Source organism: Sturnus vulgaris, chromosome 15 (assembly GCF_052056855.1).
Source record: "Sturnus vulgaris isolate bStuVul1 chromosome 15, bStuVul1.hap1, whole genome shotgun sequence".
NCBI lineage: Eukaryota > Metazoa > Chordata > Aves > Passeriformes > Sturnidae > Sturnus > Sturnus vulgaris.
The window spans coordinates 9,973,385-9,997,467 of NC_142257.1; the positions used below are offsets into that span (position 1 = coordinate 9,973,385).

At 42.3% G+C, this 24,083-nt stretch overlaps 2 protein-coding genes across 5 annotated transcripts; one reads left to right on the plus strand and one right to left on the minus strand.

Annotated features, from left to right (window-relative positions):
* Positions 1-3,402: 3,402 nt before the first annotated feature.
* On the minus strand, positions 3,403-7,619 carry LOC148221981 (uncharacterized). The gene is made up of 3 exons (XM_088173723.1): positions 7,419-7,619; positions 6,530-6,584; positions 3,403-3,630 (listed from the first exon to the last, which is right to left on the minus strand). Exons 1-3 carry the CDS (start codon positions 7,503-7,505, stop codon positions 3,422-3,424), a joined length of 351 nt encoding a protein of 116 aa, XP_088029849.1. The 5' UTR covers positions 7,506-7,619; the 3' UTR covers positions 3,403-3,421.
* A 125-nt stretch (positions 7,620-7,744) lies between these two features.
* On the plus strand, positions 7,745-23,289 carry VDAC1 (voltage dependent anion channel 1). 4 transcript variants are annotated; one of them, XM_088173720.1, is made up of 10 exons: positions 7,745-7,820; positions 13,366-13,410; positions 14,239-14,308; positions 14,867-14,916; positions 15,135-15,287; positions 15,378-15,430; positions 17,604-17,831; positions 20,804-20,954; positions 21,461-21,518; positions 22,361-23,289. In XM_088173720.1, the coding sequence occupies exons 2-10, from the start codon at positions 13,384-13,386 to the stop codon at positions 22,450-22,452; spliced, it is 882 nt and encodes a 293-aa protein (XP_088029846.1). In that variant the 5' UTR covers positions 7,745-7,820; positions 13,366-13,383; the 3' UTR covers positions 22,453-23,289. The 4 variants fall into 4 exon arrangements, with proteins under 4 accessions (XP_088029846.1, XP_088029848.1, XP_014747278.2 ...); XM_014891791.2 differs by lacking the exon at positions 7,745-7,820 and adding an exon at positions 8,153-8,235; XM_088173722.1 differs by lacking the exon at positions 13,366-13,410 and having other exon boundaries at positions 7,745-8,380.
* The last annotated feature ends 794 nt before the right edge of the window (positions 23,290-24,083 follow it).

Here is a 24,083-nt window from a genome sequence, read left to right on the forward strand (position 1 = left end):
AATAGGAAAAATTATTCTATTTTCCAAGTCCAGTGATGATTTTCACTCTCTCCTTCAGTGCTAATCCCAGTTGTATCCACTCAGCAGAAACAAGTTGTCACAATGCTTAGAGAAATTCTCTGTACACTCAGTTTTACCTGGAGGAATTTAAAGAACTGTAGTCTAAACCCACATGTCCTGTTTCATTGGGACATGCAGCTACAGCTGCATTTCAGGCTGGCATGCTCACACATAACCCAACCACATTTAGATTTGATCTCATGCCTTCAGTTTAACTGCACAGAATAAACACTGCAGCTGAAGAACAGATGTTCTTAGTTTTGTTTTGAAAAAACATCAGTGGTACACATCTGTATTTGCAGGATTATTTGATCAGGGAACCTAAATATGACCTGATTAAATAGTAATTTAAATAGAGCTGAACCATTCCCTTTTTTTTTAATGTGAATATCAATCCAATTTGACCTTTTTGCTGTCAAGTCTCTGTTTGTTTCTAGAAGTGTTCCAGTACTTAAGCTCCATTTGTGAAGATGGCAGAAACAAGCAAGCCCTCAGCTCCAGCAGCTCGTTTGCCAGGGTGAATTTTCCTTGACCTTTTTACATGGCCATGAATCTTCCTGCCATGCTTATGCTGGCAGTCAGCAATGAGCCCTCATAACTTCTTCCTTCACTGAGTCCTCTTACCTATCAATGCAGCTTCCACTGCTTGACCCCCACTCAATCAATTTTTCTTGCAGTGACTCAATGACTTTTTTTCCAAGTCTATTCAGCAGTCTGGTCCTGGTCAAGTAAAAGATATGTTAGACTATGTAACAGCTAATAATTGTGTCTGCAGCTCTGTAACCACAATGTAGAAACTTATCTGCCAGATTAATACCAGTGCTTCCTGAATTTAAATAGCCTACAAATAATGCCATGCTTGGTATGCATTTATCACCTGTTTATCTGACATACTGTATCTTCACTGCTTCACTAGTCTTACTTGAAAGACAAGATAATGATGATATTTTAAAAATACTGTGGCCTGTGATAATTTTGGATTTGGTATTTTTTCTGAGAAGTGAAGAGGGATGACACATTCTTCAATATATGCAGAAGAATGTATGCTAGGAGGTCATGACTTCAGTTTCTTTCTTCTCTTTCTTCTTTTTTTCTCTGAAGGAGAATTCCTGGAAGTGCTGGGTTAAGTGCAGTTGGACTTGATGATCTTAAGGGTCTTTTCCAACCTAAATGGTTCTATGATTCTAAGATCTCTTCAATACCTGCAGGCACAGCTCCTTGCAATAATGGCACAGTTGATGCCTCTGTGTCACTCACCACTTCCCTGTGGTTCCAGATGTCATAGAATTGTAGAATGGTTTGGGTTGGAAGGGCACTTAAAGGCTTGACACTGCCTGCCATGAGCAGGGGCACCTTCCACTATCTCAGGTTGCCCCATCCAAAATGGCTTTGGACAATCCCAGGGTTGGGGCAGCCACAGCTTCTCTGGGCAACCTGTGCCAGTGCTTCACCACCCTCACAGGAAAGAATGACTTCCTAATATTTAATCTAATACTCTCCTCTTTTAGTTTAAAACCTTTACCCCATCACTATCTGGCTGTGTGTATGTTGTCCATGCTCCGGTTTCAAGGAGGCCTTACCTGATATACTGAATTTCCGCCTCTCCTCAAACAATTCAAGTTGTAAAAGCCATGACATCTGCTTTGACAGGTTGCACCTCACAAGGAGCGTATGTATAATTTCCCTCTCCCCTGCCTGGGCTTTTTTGCCCCTGCAGTGCAAAGATGAGGTTACTGAGACCATGGGAGTTGCCGCTCCTGCAAACAGCTCTGTTTGAAGCAGACCACTGGATCAGGACAGCGTGAGAGAAAGTGTTGCAGCCTTTGCAGATTTTGTCTGGAGTGAAAAGGAAAATATATAGTGATGGAGAGGCTCTTGGCTTTGATTATTACTGGTTCGTGGAAATAAAAACAATAACCCAGAGGGAGAGAGCGAGGGGTGTAATAATGTCAGGTCAATCTCTGTTATTTTCCAAGATCAAAAGGAGCTGTAGGAGTTTAGCTTTTATTGCCTTCCCCTTTTGTTTTCTACTTTTTGTCTTTCTTCCTCAAAAATCAGTAAAGCCCTCTCTGGACTTCTCACACTCATGTTCCCCCCATTCCTGCCAGTCCCAAGCCTACTGCAGGCTGTGTGGCACATTACTGGTGTGGCACACTGGTCAGGGGTGCCCATCACTGCTCAGCCTGCCAGGTGCTACTTTAGAAGATATATGGTAATAAATCCTTTCTTCAGTGTTTTGAACCAGGGTTTGCTCTCTTGGCAGAGCTCACTCCACCGTGTTGATGAAGGATGTTTGGGTGCAGCCAGGACATAAGTCTGAACAGGGCTCTCTCACCCCAGAAATGTGCTGATCAACATCCATTGACAGAATTCCATTAATAACCTCTTTTCCCTTCAGTGTCATCTCTAGTGTTATTTTCAGTATCATGAAGGACTGAGTCTGCTGTGCTTGGGAAAACCAGGTCCTGGGCTGATTTATCTGGATAGGGCAGAACACAACCTTTTGTGGGGCCACATCTTGATTAAGTAGCTGAACAATGGCTGGAAACTCTGGGGAGGTGGTAGAGTGGACAAATGGGAATAGGAACAATCAGTGACCTTTCTGAGCTGAGCCCACATTTTGAACCAGCTCGTTCCTCCCCCTGTGTGAAGCTGCGGTAGCTTCAGCCTGTCCTGGCTGCAGCTGGGCTGGCTGGCATGGCTACTCTCTTGGCTGCTTGGCCCAGAGGTTAGTGGATCCTCAAGGATAACTTGCATGATTAGTCAGTCCACTGTGTTTTGTGAAAATAATCAGTTAAAACTACACAGCTATTTTAAAGAGTTTTAAAGATATTTGTCTCACACTGAGAGAACGGGAAAGGAGGGGGCAGTGACATGGGTGGGTGTGAGAGGGCTGTGCTGGTGGTGGTAAATAGCTCCTGATGCTCATTTGTAAAGACCAGCAGCAGCCCACTTCCACTGGCCCAGGTAAAAATTGTTTATTCTGACACAGTGATGCTCCGTGGAGCATTAGAGCTGTGTAAGCATCCCCAGCGCAGGGTTTTCTGCAGTGGAAACAAGCTGTCTCTGACATGGGCACAGCAGGTAGAGAGGGCTTGGCTCTGAGCAACACAGCCTGGGTGAGTTTGTAAGTTTAAGAGGCACGAAGATATGTTTACATAATGTGATACGCAGCAGTGAGGCATCCTTGCTTGTTTTATGATTCCATCAGCATGTTCTTGACTGATTGTCCTGGTTTAGAGCAAATTTGGGGGAAAACCTTCGGAAGGAGCCCCCAGGAAGCAAACCCCCACGACTCCTCCCCCCACCACCGGGTTCGGGAAGAATTTCCTCAGAGAGGAGTGAAAAAAACCCTGTTTATTTAACAAGCAAAACCACTCCCCAGTACAAAAAAAACCCCCAACACCAGATGACAAAAAACTCCTTCACCGCTCTGAATAGATGACAAACTCAGAAAGTCTCTCCGGCGAGTGGTCGCCCAGTTATCAGTCTCCGGCGCTGGGGGATGACTGCTGCAGGTCACAGAATGCAAACTCCCGGTGTTTCCCAGGTCCCCGTCCGGAACAGGTTCTGATGGTATTCAGGAAAGGAAGAGGGAGGAAAAAAAAGATCATTGCAGTGAGCTGGGCCCTGGCATATGCTTATCTCACCCTGCTAGATACTGTAGGGCAGCAGACAGAGGAAGGGGGACAGGGAGATAAATCAGCCACTATCCCAGTCACTCAGGCTGCAGCCAACACCCCAGGCTCGAGGCCAGCAGCTAAACCAGACAGCGAGCAAAAGCAAAGCAAAGCCAAGCCCTGCCAGCCAGCAAGCGAGCAAGCCTCTCATAAAACAGAGACCATGGGGGAGGTGAGCCGGCTGATAACAAGACAAAACAAAGCTTCACTTTCAGATTCAGTCCTGAAAGCACAGGACATAATACCAAGCACAAACACAACACACGATTGGAGATACAAGCACTATAACGTCACCCTAGGACACTGATTATGAATGGATTCCTTGCAGGTTAACAGGCTGAAAACATTTTTTTTTATTAAAGAGAGCCAAATCAAACTTTATTGAACACATACATATTGGATCTCTGGCTAATGAGATTTCTGCTGTTCAAACATGTTATGTGATATGAATGAAACTGCAGTTGAATCAAACTTAGCTGTTAATGTGGAATTCACAAGCTGCAATTTTTTTCTCACAGCTTTATTTTAGGCAGGTAAGTTATTTTTGGAGGAAATGACAGTTTTATACAATTTGGCTATGCAAAACTGATTAATGACAATAGTATTTACTGGTTCCATTTTATGGAGAAATTGAATCAGAAGCATACTTTGAAATGCAGAAGGGCTGATCCTTTCATGCCTCCCACCACTAACTCCTGAATAAAACACTTGTTTCGTGGTTTGCTTTGTAAGCTGCATGCTGCAAGCCCAGCCCCAGGACTGTCACTTGAGTGAAGCCCACATTTTCGTACCTGCAGTGACCCTACTGACTTTGATTTATTCCCAGCTAATTTGATAGGAATAGTATCAGAACCAGGGTCACAGCTATATCCATTAATGATGCAGAACAGAGCTTAAAAATAATCCTCTGACTGACATGCAGATTTATATAATGGAAGATGGGGCAATTCCAGATTTCTCCAGCAAACTGGTGTTAAACAAACTTCTCTAAGTGCTTGAGACCTAAAGCCTGTGATGGAAAAGAACATTTAGACAGAGCCTGTATGTGAACTATTTGTGGAATTACTGTTAGTCAAATCTATTATGATGCAGTCCCTTAATGTTCCATTTTCACCGGTTAAATTAAGCTGTAACATTACTAAAGACCAAGAACTTCCAAACTAAAAAAGGAGACTGATGTTTAGAGCATTTTGGAGATTTCTTATATGGTAGAAGAAATTTATAAAATTTAAACTGAAGTCACAAGCACAGATTTTCTACGTTGAGAACATCTGGTGTAATCCTCCTATTCTTCTGGCACTCCCCAGAATAATCTACAGTTCATAACCTATAGAAAAAAATAGAACCCAGGAGAACAGATGAGACTGATATCCAACTCCATATGAGGAGATTTGCTGCCATCTTTTGGTAGATGCATGTTCCAGAAATTAATGAAAAATTATCTCTCACAGATACTAAACATTTTCTCCCTCTGCTCATTCTTAGCCCACCTGCAGCATCAGCCCCTGGAGGGATTTAAAATTGTGTAGATGAGGCATTTTGGGACATGGCTAATGGTGGACTTGGTAGTGCTGGGTTAACAGTTGGACTTGATGATCTTCAAGGTCTTTTCCAATCTAAACAATTTCAGGATTCTGTGATTCTGTGCACTCAGCCTCTACTGCAGGGGCAGACTGTGAAAATTAATCTCAGCCTACGATATTCCAAGGAGCTCCTAATAACCCTGAGGGTGCCTGCGGGGCTGGAAGGGATTGATGTGGAGCAGGGGCTGGGCATATTTGTTCATGGTCTGGCTGCTCAGAGAAAAGCTGTAGGGAACAGGTTGCAATCTCTGCATGTCTACAAGTAATAAAATACTTCTTTACGCCCAGAGGTAATAAAAGAATATATTTGATCATATGGGGCAGCAACAGGATGATGCAAGGGGAGGGAGCAAGGTTGGGAGACAGTGCTCCACAAATCACTACTGTCAGATATACCTTTGCAGAGGGCAAAGAGCTGAGGCTGCACTTTGAGAGGGGCAGGTTGAGGAGCTGCTGTTCAGGGTGAAAGTGGACCCTGGTGACTGAGCCAAATGGATAATGGAGAATGTGTTGTGCCCCTGCTCCCCTCCATGGTCCTGCCTGCCTCTGCATCAGCAGCCCCCTTTCTTCCCTTGCTCCTCTGACTCCTGGAGGAGAGGTTCAATGCACCCCAGCAGAAAATTGCTCACTGTTTTTTTGCTGGGCTATGTTTTTTCATGGGACAGTGAGTGAAATCCAGGGTAGTCTTTGACAAGCCCCAGCATGCAGGAAAAGAGGGACCAACTGCTTCCAGAGGGAAAACCTCTCAAGAGGGTGTTGAGAGCTGATACTTCACCCTGACCGCAACTCTGTATGCTGGTTACAACACCCACAGTCATAGTGGTGTCTGGATCAATAAAATGACTGTGGTTAGAAGACCTTTCCAAATTTGAAAGAGACCTCTTATTTCCAGGGGCACACTTTATTTTAATGTGGATTTGGTATCCAGCACAATTCCTTCAGCCTTTGCTACCTCAGCTGCCTTTCTAAGGTCCACATGTGACTACACAAAATCCTTTCCCCTCTACCACCTTGTCATGCCAAGAAATTCCTCAGGTCCCACTGAATTCCACAAGCCACTTCATTTATACACTTCTGTTCAACATTAAGTTCCTTGCAGGGTTTATTTTGTTTGAACCCTGACCAAAGTTCCCAAGTGCTATGTGTGTGCTCAGCTGGATGACTCCAACATCACTCCTGGGCTGTGCCGGGGCAGGCATCACTCACCTGCTTGGGGTACAGCCCTGCCACGGCTGTGGGAGTAGTGCCCTTCAGAGAAATGCTGTTGGGAAAGCAAAAGCATGAGGCAGGTAAGAGCCCAAGCAGGGAAACTACCTCCTCTCACCATCCATTCCCACTAGGCAAGGGAGAAGGAGTGGGAAAGAAATTAAATTAAAAACAAAAACAAAAACAAAAACAATGTTCCCGTGAGTGAGATGTAAACTCTCAGCAATGATTCTTTTTTTAACACATCCCTTGTTGGTGGGGGCAGAAGGGTGACCAGCCAGACCATCAGCAGTTTCCTGGTTGAGATGATTCCCCTCTTGATCTTGGGTGATTCTCTGAGCGTCCCAGGGACCTCCAACAGTGTAAGACTGGGTTTATATCTCATCCTGAAAGTAGTCCAGCTCCATCTCTGTTCCCCTCCGATAGCAGAGCACTCCCTGCATGACCTTTTGTCACCGGGAGAGTGTTGCCCTGGACCCAGTCCAGCTTCTCTGTAAGCTGTGAGGGCTGATTCGTGTGTGTGAGGGAGAGTTAGGAAAGACGTCAGCTCCCTAATTCATGAGAGCCTCTCTACGCACCTCAGTCAGTCCCCACGGGGTGAGTCATGCTGCCTCCCTGACCTCTGGCCCTCTGACAGCTCCTTTGGACACTCACCAGATATCACACACAGCCTCACCTGCTCACAGATCTGCTTTCAAATTCTCCCTTCCTCCTTTCCCACCACTACTTGCCTCAACCAGGATATGGAGAACTGAAATTTTAACAAAACCGGGAGTTAGAATTAAAGTCTAAATTGAATTCTAGGTAATTCTAATTTAGCTAATTCAGACTAAATGGGAACTTTAACCGAATCAGTATAGTAGGGTTGGAAGGACCATTTAAAAGTCACCTCCTCTCGTTTCCCGCAGAGCTGGGGATCCTGACACCTAGGCGGCTGCAGGTGTCCTGGGTCGTACCGGGACTGGCACTGGTTCATCCGGGGGCCGGTGCGGTCCCGGGGGCCGGCGCGGTCCCTTGCGACGGTGCCGCTGGGGCACCACGGCCGCCCGGCGGACACCCCGGCGCCGTGCTCGGGGGGCGGCTCCGCAGCCCACCCCGCCCCGCCGGTCCCCGCCCCGCCGGTCCCCGCCCCGCCGGTCCCCGCCCCGCCGGTCCCCGCCCCGCCGGTCCCCGCCCGCCGTCACGCAGCCTCCGCCGTCGCAGAGCCCGGGGAGGCACCGAGTAGGGGCAGCCATCGCCGGAGGAGGCCGAGGGGGAGTGGAGCGCGCAGCTGCCGCCGGGGAGGGGGCAGGTAGGGCTGTCCTGGGCAGGCCCCCAGGCCGCTCCCTCCGAGCTGCAGTGCGGGGCGATGCGGGCGGCGGGACTCGGTCACGGGTCACCCGTGGGAGCCCGCAGCGCCCAGGGCGGGTTTGCCCACCCGCGGCCCGTCGCAACGGGGATAAAACTGTGTCCTTACGTAATGCCGGGCATTGCGACACAGGGGCCTGCTTGGGAGGCGTGGGTGGCCGGGACATCGCTGATTGCGGGGCAGCGGGCTCGGCGGGGTCTCGGCGCCGCATCCCGGGATGCCAGCGGAGGCCGAGCTCAATGAACCGGCCTCTGGCCCCGTGACGGGAGCAGAAAGGTCACTGGGCCACGGCGGGCGTGCGGCTCCTGATGAGCGCTTCAGCAAGCGGGATCGTTCTGCTCCTTTCCGGGAAGCAAAGGTCGAAGGTGGCTGGTAACTGGCTGGGTTTAGCAACGTCTTGGCTCTGACATCCCTTTCACCTCGCTCCTCCGCACCCCCGGGATTCTTCTTGCGGGTTGGCAGATTCATTCTGAAATGTACCAAAACCCCAAGTCTCAAGCTAAGTAGGCAAACTGATTTCTTCTTCCATTTTATTCTGATTATTCTCAGAATGTAGCTTTTTACTTGTGGGGAATAATGTCAGTTTAAAAATCCCCGTGCCTCTGCTTTCCCCTCGCATACCGAGCACTGTGGGGCAACAGCAGCAGCTGCCTCGATTCTGCCTTGACACAGTCCTTGCTGCGAACAACTCTTGCTGGAGGGGGAAAACGTCTTTGAGTCATTCAGTCTTTAGGTATTTGCAAAAAATTAAAAAAAAAAAAAAGAAGGGGTAACAAAATTTTCACAAAATGGAGTGCAGCTGACTCATCGTCAGTGACCAATGCAGGGTTGTGTCTCTGGGAAATATTTATAGTGATTCCAGCAGAAACAGATCCCAGCTTGTTTCTCAGATGGATTAGTGAGAATAGAGATGTGTTGCAGTTTGGTTGGTTGGGTGCAGTGGGTGGTTGAATAATCACCTTTCTCATGGCATTCACCTATGAATTTTTGTCAGAAATGGGCTTTTGCACTATAGCAGTGACATTCCAGAATAATGCCTCTCCCCAGTACTCTCCATCAAAGGTTTTCACTGATCCACTTTTTTTTTCCTGCGCACATTTTGGGGTGTGTGTATGGGGGTGTGAAGGTGTGGGGGGCATCACTGATGGCTGCTGTAGCAGCAGGAGGATGTCCCCAGCCCTATCACTGTTGGGATGGAGGCAGGATGCACAGCTCAGGCCCTTGTGGGCTTGGAATCTGCTGCAAGTAGGGAAAAGCACATCTGCCAGTGTAGCAGATGCTCCTTTTCTGTGTGAGCTGTCACATTGTGCTGGAAGACAAAATTCCATTTTAGTTACTCATCCCCATTGATCTGGTGCTGGGTGTTCCTGAAGTGGGGCTGGGAGCAAGGGACATGTCCCTTCCTGAGTGTGCTGCCGGGATGTGCACTAGCCTGGGCCCTGCCATGCTGGTGGCATGGGATGGGACAGCAGCACTGCTCTTCTCCTTCTCTGCAGGTATTTAACAGAAACAGTTTAATTTAACATGTAAGGACTGTGGTTCTGTGTTCTTCCCTTGCAGTTTAGTGACTATGATAGCTACAGCAAGCTGCAATATCCCCAAGTTCATTTAATTGGTACTTACATTTGATAGTTTAATAAGGGGCTGCCAGAGAACACTGCAGTTCTTAATGTATACCCATACAATTAGGAGCGGGCTGTCTCTTTCTTTAATTCCATAATTAGTATAGCCTAAATAATAATATTTACATTTGCTTTTAAGGGGTTTATTTCCTTTATGCTCCTCTGTTTATTGGGCTACAGAGGTACTGCATAAATCCTTCTTTAAATCTGCTCCATCATGCATGCAGTTCCAGAGCAAAGCTCCAGCAGGAAGGCTGGGATCCTGCAAATGTCACAGGGACGCTGCACACTTTATAATGCCTGCAACAAAAGAAATTATGGACTCCCTATCTTAAATGTTGAGTCATAATGGTGCATGGATTATATGATGTTGGCATAGTAGCAAGTCGGGACAAAAAGTGTTAAGTATTGTGTCTAATAATGCTGAATATTTACAAGCCACGTGCTTTTACTGGCTTCTCAATGAATGTGCCCAACTTGATGTTTGACCTTTGTATCACTGTGCATATGTTTACAAGTAAGTATGTTCTTAACTTTCTGCACAATGAGGCTGCTGAACCTGATCTGAAGCAGACTGTGGGCATAACTTGAAGGGATTTGGGGTCTGGACCATACAACCCGAAGTGTGAAGCCAGCACCGAGTTCCCCTGGGAGCCTGGGATGTTGTACAGGGACACTGGTGCCAAGTGGAACTGGTGCCTCCAGCCAGCCATGAGATGGGGAGGGAGCTGGGCTGTGCTCTGTCTGAGAGCAAAGCCCCATCATTTGTGGTATATTGACAAAACAGACACTGACTGGGAAATGACACTGCCCAGACTAGGGGTCCAGAAAGGTGCCTAAAAGCTGCTTCATTCCAAGGAATTATTTTTCCTGTAATGAAGGAGATAAATTACAAATAAATTAGTATTCTTTGTAACCTTGAGGCAGAAGACCCTCATATGGGTTTTTCCCCATGCAGACAGACTGTACCTGGTCCCATAACCCAATGCTGTCTGTTCCTCCCAGCTGTTCCCAGCAGCTGTAATATGTCCATCCTGCAAGTAGCATGTTTTCATGCTTGTGGAGACAGGGAGCTGGGATGTTCAGATCTACTGGTACCATCAAGAAATGGTACACGAGTTCAGATTTATTGGGGAAAAATGTGGCTAGATAAGGATAAATTTTTACTTTCTTAGCCTTGAATCTGATAGACTTCCATTGTCTTCACGAGAATTTTATTCTTATAATGGATTTGATTCTTATCTTAAATATTTTAGATTGTTCCTTTCCCCACGTAAATATCATAAACCTGATAAGCATGTGCAGGGAAACTTTAACCTAGGCGTGTATGACAGTTATCAACCAGAGATGAGTTTTCCTTTGATTGCAGCCAATCCTTGTATTTGCCAGGGCACCCTGTGGGTTTGCTACTTTTTGGACTGAATTTGTTTTAATTGCCAAGAACTGCATCATAGAGTGAAAACTTTGCCATCTGTGACACTGGAAAATATTAAGATTTGGCCTTCAAATGAAAATCAAATGAAATCTTGGGGCTTCCTCTTGGGATCTGCAGCTCCAAAGGGAGCTCCTGAATTTCTCCCTGTGGCACTTATAAATCAGACATTCCTGGAGGTACACTCACAGCAGCGCTTGGAGCTTATTCCTCCCCAGTTCAGGTTTTCTTCAGTCATCACTTTTGCTATGGTGTTTCTTATTCAAGCAAACCTAAATATTTTCCCACTTAGAACACATTACAGATATTCTACTTGGCCTGCTCTGTGTGGGCATTGAGGTCCATAGTCATGCTGAGCTATTTGCACCGTTGGACAAGAATAAAAGAAATGAATTAATTTCCGTCCAAACATAATCTGAGTTAATGTGCAGGGATCCCACTGGTGAAAACCAAGGGCACTTGGCCGTGGCCATTCCTTGATCCTTTAAGAGTTTGAATCCCTGCTAAGCATGCTTGTCTTACAACCTGTACTTGCATGGGATGTAATCAGTTTTATTTTCCATCTGTTAAACAAGAGGCTTCTTATTAACCAGTGAAAACAAAAATAATTATTTTTGTTTTGTTCTTTCTGACAACAGCAAGGTTAACCACCAGGTACATAGCTCCTAGCATTTTCCACACTTAGCAATTTTAAACACCATGCTCTGTGTGTGTTACGTGATTTGCCTTAAAAACAGCAGGTATTTGGCTTTCAGTATTGTCCCCTAATTACAGTAATTATCTAAGTGGAGCTGTCGTGTCTCCCACTGTTCTGGACTCTGACTGCAGCAGTGGAGCAGCCTGGCACAGCTCATGCACCTGATGAGCCTGACCGTGGCCAGACGTGATACACAGGCATCTGGGAACAGAAACTGTATTCTTTGGGTCTGGAGAAGGATAAAATATGACTGAGAAAGTCCAACCCAAAAGCATACAGCATTCATTTATGGAGAAAATATTTTGATTTTATGAAGTGACTCAAAGAGACTGTTGATAAAATAGATCTAATATATTCCAAGATGTAGGTGGCAGAGTGGTGCATTATTTTTCAAAGCAATGCTTTTTTGATTTTTCAGATGTGGAGATTTCTAATATTTTAAATTTTTGATTATGCTAAATGGCAGTATCCATCAGAGGGTTCTGTGAGGCTGGTCTGGTCTGGCAAGGCAGAAGCATTTGCTGTACACAGACAGCTCTTAGTGACTCCTGCCATCCCTCTCCTGAGTGTTGCCTGACTTTGGCTGGTGATTTCCAGGCAGGGCATTGTATCTGCTTCTAGTTACTTCAGTGAGGAGGAGAGGAATTACACAAATATAGTAATACTTTCTTAGGGTTTTTTTCTGCTTACGTTTTTGGGTTTTTTCCCTTTTTCTTCCCCCTTTTTAAGGCTGATTTTGTGTATAAACATTAAAACCCTGGTTTATATGTTTTCCCAAAACAAACCCAAAGCAGAGAAATTTAGGTCAAATATAAGCAGCTAAAACTGCTTTGGAATATGAATTAAAAAAGAAATAACTTTTTAACTGGTTGAGTATTTTGGGATACATTTTAATACTGGACTATAACTGGAAAGAAATGACATGCACCCAAGTACTCTGCAACTGAAGCTACATCACAGTACGTGTCCCTGTAGCCTACTTTATGTTCTGAATAGATTGTTTGCTTTTATTTAGCCACCAGATCTGTTTTGTTCCCTCTAGGATAGGGATTCTTCCTTTATGCAATAGCAATATCCTTTAACAGGCACCAGCTTGTTGTCTAGGGTGCTTGGGGCACTGAGTGACTGCTGAAAGTCCCTATCTGATCTTCATGGGGTGGTGAGCTTGCCTGAGAACTGCATCCTAGTCTGCAGCCAGAGAGATATTAAAGCACCCTTGTGTCCAGAGCAGATTTGTGTGGTATTTAAAGGAATAGTTTTCTTCTGACATTCAATACTGTGGAGTAAGAATGTCAGGCAGTTTTTTGCTGACATTGAATACTATGGAGTAAGAATGTCAGGCAGTTTTTTAAGCATTTGCATGTACATGTAGTAAACTGCTTAGTACTTTTGAATAGCCAAAAAGTTTGTGAATATGGAATTTTAGTGCAATATCTGGTATTGAGAGGATTAGCTTTATAAGTACGATTTATCTCTTTTGCTGTGAATTTGGAAATCTTGTCTACAAAGACAGAAGATGTGCACCATTTCAGATCGCTTGACTTTGTCTCCCCTAAAGAAGTGACTTTATTTGAATAAAGGAGTAGAAATTTTTGTACTTGGATAAGAAAGGAGATTCGCTTGGTTTGTTTCTCTAGGATCCTATTTTCCTATATAGGATCCTGTTTTCTCCTCTGCATATGGTGAGACAGTTTTCCCAGTGGCTGAGAAAATGAGATGCATTTATCTCTTTTGTAGGAGGCCACGGAACTAAGAATGTCAGGGCCTGCTGAAGATGGGAAAGTAAGGACCTCTGTGGCAGTGGGGGCATCCCTAAGAAACAAAACACAGTGGAGAAAGTTGCCCCTGCAGTGTCCCCACCACTGGGCTGTGCCTTGCAGGGAGCTCCAGTCTGCATTTTGCTGCTGAAGGAGGGTTGTGGCTGCCCTCCCAATGGCCTGACTTCACAGGATGGCCTCCCTGCAGTCTGAATTTTTCTCAGCAAGCTCATTTTTTCTCAAGAGCACAGAAAAACACTTAAAGGTCAATGTCTAAGGAGACATCTTAACCCGTTAGTACCGATAGCAAAGTCAAAGAAAACTGAAGCATAAGAATGACCATTTATTGATTTTGCTGTCATAAATATTATCCATTTGCTGTTCTGAATTAGAGAAAGAGTTCCTAATGGTAGATGCATGTTCTGGTTACATTTCCTTAGTGAATGAGTTGGGGCCCTAATTCTTCGCATCAGAATGCAGAGATCCATTGTGAGAAACAGGAGAAATATTTCCAAGAAATGGTTTGAAAAAAACGTAAATTATTCATGTAGTTACATTGATAAGAAAACAACAGTTAACCCTTCAGAAAGGCATAGAAAGTTCCTTTAATTTTAATATATATTTCTCTGCAGCCTCTTCCACATTCTCAGTGGCAAGTACATTGCTGGCTCCCTAGCAAAATGAAATCACACTATTTGCAATAGTTGTTTTCTTCAGGCTGTTTTTAAGTGGTGGGTGAGGGATACAGAGTGAAAGGGGCTGAAATGGGCTTAAGTTTCTTGTTGCTTAAAGGAATTAAGTAAGTTTCTGAACACTGGTTTCCTTTTACTACTTCTTATATCTTCCTTTCCAGAAAATGGCTGTTCCACCTGCTTATGCTGACCTGGGCAAATCTGCCAGAGATATTTTCACCAAGGGATATGGTAAATAAAACCAAAATAAGTTTGGTCCTTTGCTGTCTACCTGATTCTTGAAACTGTTAGGATTTTATTACTTTCCCCTGAGAAATACTCCAATTATTTCCATTAGAATCCACAGAATCGCAGATTCATATTGCCCTTGGTGTTTGGAAAGGGAGGGTAACTTACTTTCCTTTTGATAAAATTCTTCCTGTTCCCCATAGAACTGTTGCTGGTTTTGAGAGAAAATTCTGTGCTGTATTTTGGCTGTGCCCTTGTGCTGATAAACAGGATAACTGATGGCAGTAGTTTGCTTATGAACAGAATACTGCTCACTGTGAATAAAAGTGTTATTACCTAATTTGGTCCCAGTTGTATTGCTGAGGTCAATAGGATTCATCAGTCAAGTGCTATCTGAAGTGAGTACAAGCTGCTTCTTAGAAACACATGGTTTGATAACTGTGCCCTTGGTTTAACTATTTAGTAGTTCACAGGTGATTTAGAAGAGAGTTTTAAGAAATAATTTAGAAATGCTTTTCAAATCAACATATATATGATTCATATTTTTTACTCACTATCTAGGTTTTGGGTTAATAAAGCTTGATTTGAAAACAAGATCTGAAAATGGACTGGTGAGTTTGGAAGCACATTGAAATTGAAAACATTGCTATGGTTTTGTGATTACCGTGTATTTCTTTTCAAAATAAATATATTTGTATTTATATTAACTAATACTTAACAAATTATAATTACTGATATATTCTACAAGTATAAGCATTTGCTGGATTGCATATATGTAGGTATTGACAAATGCATATATTACATGTATAAATTATTTTTTTTCTTTTAGGAATTTACAAGCTCAGGTTCCGCAAACTCAGAAACAAGCAAAGTCAGTGGTAGTTTGGAAACAAAATACAAGTGGGTAGAATATGGACTGATGTTCACAGAAAAGTGGAATACTGACAACACACTAGGCACTGAGATTACTCTTGAAGATCAGGTAGTTTTTGGCTCCAAAAAAGCAATTTGCAAATTCACGTATGCTGATCTCTAATTAGAAATCCAACCATTGAATTTCTTTTCTGTTCAGCCTGCGCAGGGCCTGAAGCTGACCTTTGACTCCACCTTCTCTCCTAACACTGGGTAAGAAGTAAGCTAAAGTGACAAAAAACGCATTTTAAATTTTTTTGTCCTGAGATATCGAGACAAGTAATAATCAGCCTGTGTAGGATGAAATCATGTACATCTCACTTAAATTTTAGTGTTAATAATTCCTTTTTAATCCTTAACTTTAGCAAGCAAACTTAAACGCAATAGCTTGAAAATTATAGTTAGAATTAGAGAGTGAAGAAAAAGTTGTGACTTTGCTCCATTGTGTATTTCTGGCCATGTCGGAGGATGAGTTGCTGCCTTAATAAAAGCACTAAATAATTCAGCTGTAATGCAAAACTTAACAAGCTCCAGGAGCCAGTTGGCCACAGCTCTGATAGGTTGACACAGAACTGGGCTCTTGTCCCGAGCTGAATTTATCATCCGAATTCTTGCAGGCTACAGTGTGCTTTGGTCGTGGATGGGTATTTCTGACACAGTGATTGGATGCCATGTTTTATGTTGGCCAGAGGGATTAAGCAGCTGCTGTAGGTCTAGATGTTGGTTTATTTTTTTCCCCGATTATGTTTGTGCGAGACATGCTGCCAGTGAGTCAAAATACTCTGCACGTTAGCTTCCCAGATGAGCAGACTGCACTGCAGGTTCTCAGAGTAATAGTCCTAGGGGAGCTTTCACCCTGTCTTTCAGATTTAGTGTTCTGCATTGTCAATTGTTTTCAGTCCACTCCTAATTCTAGATTAATGAGATATTTTTGTTAATTAGAATAATCTCAAGTGGATTTTTAGAATTATTTCTTAACTGGTAGGATTTGTTGAGAAATTAAAAGGAAAAACCTTGTTCAAGAATGATGTTACAGGTCCAGAGCTATTTCTTGGGCACTCCACAGACACTGTTACGATTGCCTCAAGAGGACTGTTAAATGTGGGGAAATGGAGTGAGAATCAATCCTGGTGTGACCTGGCTTAGTTTGACAGTGATGCACTATGTCTGATTATGAGACTTCTTCTCCCCCTCCTTATTACTTACTGACTGTGATGAATCTTTCAGCAGGTAAAGTCATTTTTTGGAGCACTCTGTGTTCTTACCTCTCTGTCTCTATGACATTGGTGGGAGAGGTACTGCTGACTTTTACAGAAGTTGCAAATGATTGCTTTTGGCATTCCTGCACTTTATTTCTGATTCTGCAAAACACAGTAAATTCCTGGGACTGAGCTAATAGTAATAAACAAAGAGATCAGTCTCTGTGTGGGTCTGATACAGCACTGATACTGTTCTTGGAGGTTGTTTTTGTTAGCTGACATGAGAGGTTGATATGAAATTTCAAATTAGCCTGACTTTTCCAGAAAGATTTCAGTAAAGATTTGGTCAAAGACAGAAGACACTTGTAAAAAGAGATGAAAAAAAGTCTTAAATAAGAGTAGCTGAATATACTAGACATAACTCTGGCCTTGTGAGGGTCTGTACCCTTGTTGTAAATCAATCTAAGGACACATGAGAAAATACTGTTCTGGCCAATAGTATAAAAATAAACAGGTGACTCAGGAACACTTATTTCTGCCTTAATGCGGTAGCTTTCTGGTGGCTGTAAATGGCTGTAACCATTGAAGTTCACAAAGTACTGTAAGGATGGTGGGGATGTTAGAGCCACTGAAGCAGCCTGCTTGCCAGCAGAGACTTCCCCCCCGGAAGCTGCAAAGTAGTGATTTCCTAATGTCCGTCACAGTAAATAAAATTACGCAATTGACTAGGATTGTCTAAAAATTGTTTGCCTGGGACAGGCAAAAGTCGTTTGCTTGGGATAGGCAAGCAGGTCCACTACTGTGGACTTCTGTTGGCAAACCTGTAAACTTCTACAGTTTCCATTCCTTCCCTGTATGTACCTAATGTCCAAAACCATAGTATCAGTTGGAGATGAGGATATGGTTTGCCACTTCCCATCTATGTGCAGCTGCTTTTCAGAAAACAGTCCAGAAGTGCTTTGTGAGGCACCACACCACATTTTATAGCTCATTTGCAAAGAATTCACTCTAGCTGACTTAGGATTTTGTAAAGATGAACACTAAAGCAGTGACATATCATATGGCTCTCCAGGAATATTCACATTGTGTTCAGGAACTATTACACTGAGTTAAAGTAAGTGATATGATGGAATTGCTACCTACAGGTGTACCTTTCCAAAGATATGACATCTTTCTTTTCTCTTTAGGAAAAAAAGTGCTAAAATTAAGTCGGGGTACAAAAGGGAACACATCAACATTGGCTGCGACATGGATTTTGATATTGCGGGTCCTTCAATACGTGGAGCTCTCGTGCTTGGCTATGAGGGGTGGCTGGCAGGCTACCAAATGACTTTTGAGACAGCGAAGTCTAGAGTAACCCAGAGCAACTTTGCTGTTGGCTATAAGACTGATGAATTCCAGCTTCATACTAATGTGTAAGTACTGGCAGGCAGGCACTAAAAGGAATTTGGAAGGATTTTGCTGCTTACTAAATAAGTGAAAGGATCAGAGGTTCACCAATGGTGAACAAGGGAATGGTGAATTTGGAATTAATTCTTCATTAAAGATGTCAAACTGTATTTTTTCAGCTGCATTACCTTTTCTTTGAATTGTGTGGGTGAGGAACTCAATGAGCACCCAAGGGTTCAGTGTCTGTCTAGCAAATAAGGACTATTAGAATCCATTAGTGATATAATAAAAAAAGCAAGTTATAAAAATAGTCTTTGTGAAAGCTGAAATAAAAGCAGTGTTTTCCTTTTACACCTGTCAACATCAAACAAAATGGTAGTTTGATGTGTAGATGAAAGGGTTAATTAGAGGATGAACAAGAACAGGTGAAATGGAGTGACAGGAAGAGACAGAGACTGTGTTTGTTTTAGTTCTGGAAGGGATATGGTGTAAAAGTTTATTTGGCATTGCAACTTCTATTTGCACAAGTATTTGTCCTTTCTGAATGTATCAACAGTGGAAAACCAGGATCAAATTCCATGAAAACCTTAATTTCTCTGTCTCCTGTTCCTCCTAAAAAGGCAATTTATGTCTTTGGGGAAGACAGTTTTTTAAGATTAGGCAATCCCTAATCTGTTCTCCTGGTCCCCCCTTTCCGTGGCCTTGGGTAATTCGATATTTGGCATGTAGCAGAGCTATTCCAGGCTGTTTCTAGCAGGGGGCTGAACAACCATTCTGCCTTCTAGAGCTACTTCTATAAAGGCCTTCTGTTCTGTTACATGCTGTTTTACAGCGATCCGGTTTAGGAAGCTCCTGCTGCCTTACAGAGCAGTCGAACCCCCGCAGCCCAGACAGTATGTTTGAAGGATTGCCAAAGCACAAAAATGTGGGCAGAAAACTTCCATCAAAACAACATGTGGGGTCCCCTTCCACTCAGGAGTTAGAAGTTACTCCTTTAAATGCAATGACTTTCAACTTAGTTGTGCTGTAGCAGTTCAAAACATTGTGTTATTGGCTTTCACTATAAAACGCAATGGTTATTATTACTCTTAATTAAAGCAACAGCAAAAATTAAATAGCAGCAGAGGCTCGGATCTGTTTCTTGTATTCTCGAGGGTCTGTTTCCTGGGTTGCTGTTATTGTACAAAACCACAGATGTATGATATGAATAGAAATCTTCATATTATTAACAATAACTACTGTTAATAATAGATTAGTTAGGTGATTGATGTATTTCAGCTTTGAAAACGTGTCAGAGCTTTTATATAATCCCAGAAAGAGTTATGTGTGGAACTCCCCTCACTAGGCTGCTTCACATCTACACAGGTCAGTGTTTCACTGGGATGCTGTGGCAAAGCAGATAATGTAATTAGGTAGGGCTTAAAGTATGTTTTTTCCTGGCATTACACAAACCAGTTGCAGGCTCTAGCAAGTTACTTCCCTTAAGGGTGCCTTAATATATTAATTTTCATAGTGGGCTAGTGGTTTTTTCGTTTTGTTTTTTTTTTAATCTACAAAATGTGCTTTTATCTGCATAAAGAAGTTCTATTGTTATTAGAGTTAAAAAGAGGTTGATTTTATTATTATTATTACTATTATTATTATTTAATAATAAAAACAAGGGAGGTAGGGCTGGATAATTTCTAGTTTTAAATATGACTTTCCTCATTTTTTAAGCATAGCTCAGACCGCCCCCCCCTAATGTTGCAGGTCAAGACAGAGCTGTGTGGGAACCTTGCACAAAATCTGCCTGTATAACCAGCTCTCCTCAGTCCTTTTTAAACCCTCCTTTTCTTGAGAGCCAAGCACATGCAGTTAATGTGAGCTTCAGTCTTAATCTGAAGTAAGTATTGTAGTGTTTTTCTGGAAGAATTGCTCTAACAATTTAAAAGGCTGTTGCTATTGCTTGAACTTTTAAATAGGCATATGCCTATTACCGCTGTTTGTGCAACTGTTATGAACTAAAGAATATCGGACCAAAGGGGTAAAATGAAAAAAATCTACCCCTTTTTGTAATCACTAAAGGTTTGGTGTACTCTAATAATTGGAACCAGATTATTTCACAGTTTAGAAAAAAAAGCCCAGATCTTCCTATGATTAAAGCCTGTTTTCTACACAATGTTTGTATCCTCTCTTTAAGAAAATAAGCAAAAATGGAAATTCTGGAAATGCTCACTGGTTTATGAGGAGCGCAAGGCCTTTAGGAGTCTTTTGGTCTTGTTTTTATGATCTGCATGCTCTTAACATTTTGCCTTTTATTTGCCGCAATTTATTCCTATGTGACTTAAGGGGCAGTAGTAATTGGAAGTTGTGCTACTCATCATTCAGCTATGGGCCAAAAGCAAAATCAGTTTCATTTCTCTCTGCAAAGCAAAATTAGTTCCATTTATGTTTCTACTCCACAGACCATAGCACAGATGTACCATAAGGACTGTTGCAAATGGAATTCATTTGCAAAAGCCTATAGACTTGCACATTAAATTGGCATCTTCACTTGTGATACAGTTTCTCTGTGTCTGGTAAAAGCATGCTGACATGGCAGTTTTGGGATGACTTGGGCTCTGTGACTGGGATACAACCCTATCAGGGCACAAGGAGACATTTGCCAGGGAAAGTAATTATTTCAGAGACATGCAGGGAAAAATATATCTCTCTACTACAAAGACTCTCATCTACAGGAAAGGGAAAATTGGAAGCTGTCATTGTTGGTCTAATTTTTGGTAGTTTGTCATGAGGTTTTTTCAGTTTCAGAAGTTGTTGAAATATAATAATCTGCAATGAATTGAAGTTATCTAAAAATAACTTCATAACCAGTCTGGCCTAATATCTCTATCTTAGTTGTTGCAGGGATATTTAATGAAGTGTAAGTGGATGTTTTGCAAATAAAGCCCTTACTGTAAAAATGAAAGACGCTTGTTTCGGGGTAGTGTTTAAAACTACACCAATGCATTCCTTCCAGGAATGATGGAACAGAATTTGGTGGCTCCATTTACCAGAAGGTGAATGATAAACTGGAAACTGCTGTGAATCTTGCTTGGACAGCTGGAAATAGCAACACTCGCTTTGGAATAGCAGCCAAGTATCAGATTGACCCAGATGCCTCTTTTTCTGTGAGTCCTGTGCATGTACATTTATATGCATTTGAAAATATGTGCTTGTAACGAAAATGGAAAGCAGTCTTTCCATTAGCAGAGCACGGTCTTGATGCAGTTCTGTGCTGTGTAGTTGGCACATGGATCTGTTTGTTTTAGTTTTTGCAGCCTGAGAGCACAGCTGCAAAAACCGCAGCTGTGCAGCAGTTTTGGACTTTCCAAAAGAGAAACAGAATGTTTTATTGTATTACTGGGCACTATTTTGAGACAGTTTTTGTGTCAGTCTGGAAAAAATTAAGAATTATGTTAATAAAATCATTCTTTTCTACAGTGACTGTAGATTCTTTGAGATTTAAGTTATAGAAAAATTAACTCCATTTATTTGGGATTTAAAACTTGAAATCCTTTCATGCTTAAAAGCTGTTGCACAATTCTCAGGTATGGAGGACTTTGAAGAAAGATACTAAATTATTTACTAAATTTATTATTTATTACTAAATAATGCTTTATTGTTTCCCTTTAAGGCTAAAGTGAACAACTCCAGTCTGATTGGGTTAGGATACACTCAGACTTTAAAACCAGGTAAGTCTATGCAGAAAAAAGAATCAATAAAGTGATACTTTAATCTTGAAATATTAGAAGTTTTTTGGTGATAGAGTATGATGGATTTTGTAAGATTGCTCTTCTGTAAGATTGCTCTTCTGGTTTGGCGAGCCAGTGATGAACTTTTCTAGAGACTGTTCTGTTAATTTTGGATATCTGTTGGAAGCAGAATTATTAGAGACCATTGTCCACTGGCCAGTCAAATAGTTTTTCATGTTGATATTAAATATGTCTATGATTATTTGTGTCACAGATAAGTAACTAAATTTTTAATATTTCAGAGGCTTCCTATTGCTGAGTTTATTCTTCTTAAAAATGTGACTTTCTCAAGGTCCCCTGGCGCTAGAAGAGGACAATCTTACTGCTGCAAATTTGGTTTTAATGTAGTGTAATAAATCTGCTGCTAGAATACTGAGCAGATTGATATGAGATATTACAGCAGATGGGGCTTAGGCTTTTTTATACCCAGATTTTAAAGTGATTTAGAAAGGTATGTATCAAGGTCCTAGGTTTTTGTAATTCTTTACTCTAAAATTAGATCAATCAGTACACCACCAGCAGTGAATTGGCTCAGAGCTTTAATTACTCAGAGCGATAAAATGTGGAATCTGTCATCATGGTTTATTATAAATGTCCTAATTCAGAAAGATTTCTTATCTGCAAATTGTTTTAAAATGCCCAGTCCTTCCAAGGCCAGCTGCCAAATTCCATTAACTTGGCTACCCAATAAATTAAAGCAGTAACACACATGGCACTTCCTGAACATAAAGCTCATCCCAAGTTTTAAGTTGACTTTTCTCTCCCTTTTCTCTATTTTGCAGGTATCAAACTGACGTTGTCAGCTTTGTTGGATGGCAAGAATGTCAATGCAGGGGGTCACAAACTTGGTCTAGGATTAGAATTTGAAGCATAAGGAATGATTTCACAATTGCTAATCTGGAAATACAGCATAGCTACCTTCAGAAAATAGTGTACCTTTCAATGTTTTGTCTGGGGTGCAAGTGTTGCTACTATCTGTCCTGCTAGTCCTGGCTAAAGACAGCTAAGCTTTAAAAATTATGTTGTTAAAGAAGTGGAGACAAAATCATAAATAAAAAATCCTAGTTTTTTTCTTTATGTAGTTGCTCATCACATCTGTCAACTGCCACGTGATAAGAAGGAAAGTGTTGATTACCTCTACTAATACATTGATGGCACAGGGAATGTGTTAATGTGTTATAAAATGTAGAAATTGCAGACCACTGTATTGTACTGTTCATTGTGTATGCAAAATGTTCTAATACCTAAGGTTTCAGTCAATGAAGGAATGTTTTGTCTGAAAAAAGGATTTTAAAATTTATTCTTTTAGATATGTGTTTTATCAATGGTTTGTCTTACTTGGTTATCCCACACCTACTGCTGTCTCCAGAATGCTTTAGGTTGTCCACCTTGTTGAAGTCCTTGTGGAGGAAGTTTGATGTGACTCAGCCAATACTGCCTGTCCTGTGTTGTGATTCCTTCCCCTTGCACTGATGGAAAAGCTTTTAAAATGGACATAATCAGGGAAGAGTCTTTGCAACTGCAATCGTATAGTTGCATCACTAATTCTAAACCAGAGTTTTCTTTTATTACTTTTTTTTAGCAAGTAAATGGGTACATTTTTAGAGAGTCTTCCATTTTGTGTGGAACTAGACCCTAAAATGCTGTACTTGACACTACTAAAAATGGATAAAAACCCCAAACCTGACTTGAATAAAATATTGAAATGTCATCTTTTACTCTGTATTATTGTGAAAACAATTTCATCTACATTTGTGGCTCCAGCAGAAGACTGGCAACATCTTGGTACGTGCTTTGTACCACACAAACCAAAAATACTTAGTAGAATTAAATTCCAGACATGGCACTGTTCATAGTGTGAAGTTCTGATAACTGCACATTACTCATTGTTTTTCTCATGGATAAAACAAGACAACATGACTTATTTTTCTTCTATTACAGAATTCAGTAAGTGAATTACCTCTTTATAAACAAGTAAGTGTGGGCAATGAACATTTATGAGTTTGGATCAACTTTAGTGGCTGTTCATTAGTATTTTTATTTTTTCACGCGTCGGCCATTGCCGTGGGTGGCTGCAGATGGCAAGAGCTGCGGTGCAGGCTGCAGAGCCACCTCAGCGACAGCCCACAAATTGGGCAGTCCCTCTTACCAGGAGCCATTCCTGCGTATTTCCTATCTCACGCTTCTGGGAGAAGTGGACCCCTCCAGACATCACCGATCCAAAAGAACTGTGTGAAGTCAGCTCCCAGGAGCATGGCAGATGCCTGCAGTGAGAGGACCAGAACTGGCCGAAAGCTGAGATTGGAGGAGTCAGATCGGATACTAAAAAACCTTTTCACTGTCGGGGTGGTCAGGCACTGTACCGGCTGCTCAGGGAGGTGGTGGAGTCACCATTCCTGGAGGGGTTTAAGAGGCGCCCGAATCTGGCGCTGGGTGATGCGGTTTAGGGGTTACAGTGGCGGTGCTGGTGGAGGGTTGGACTGGACGGACTAAAAGGTCTCTCCC

Bases quoted from the DNA above. Each gene is read 5' to 3' on its own strand.
- LOC148221981 (XM_088173723.1), bottom strand. From the start codon at position 7,505: ATGAACCAGTGCCAGTCCCGGTACGACCCAGGACACCTGCAGCCGCCT. The intron at 6,585-7,418 runs GTGACTTTTAAA...CTTTCCCAACAG, and splicing joins TCTGCGGGAAACGAGAGGAG to CATTTCTCTGAAGGGCACTA. The intron at 3,631-6,529 runs GTGAGTGATGCC...GAATACCATCAG, and splicing joins CAGGGCTGTACCCCAAGCAG to AACCTGTTCCGGACGGGGAC.
- VDAC1 (XM_088173720.1), top strand. From the start codon at position 13,384: ATGTCAGGGCCTGCTGAAGATGGGAAA. The intron at 14,917-15,134 runs GTGAGTTTGGAA...TTTTTCTTTTAG, and splicing joins CAAGATCTGAAAATGGACTG to GAATTTACAAGCTCAGGTTC. The intron at 20,955-21,460 runs GTGAGTCCTGTG...TTTCCCTTTAAG, and splicing joins ACCCAGATGCCTCTTTTTCT to GCTAAAGTGAACAACTCCAG.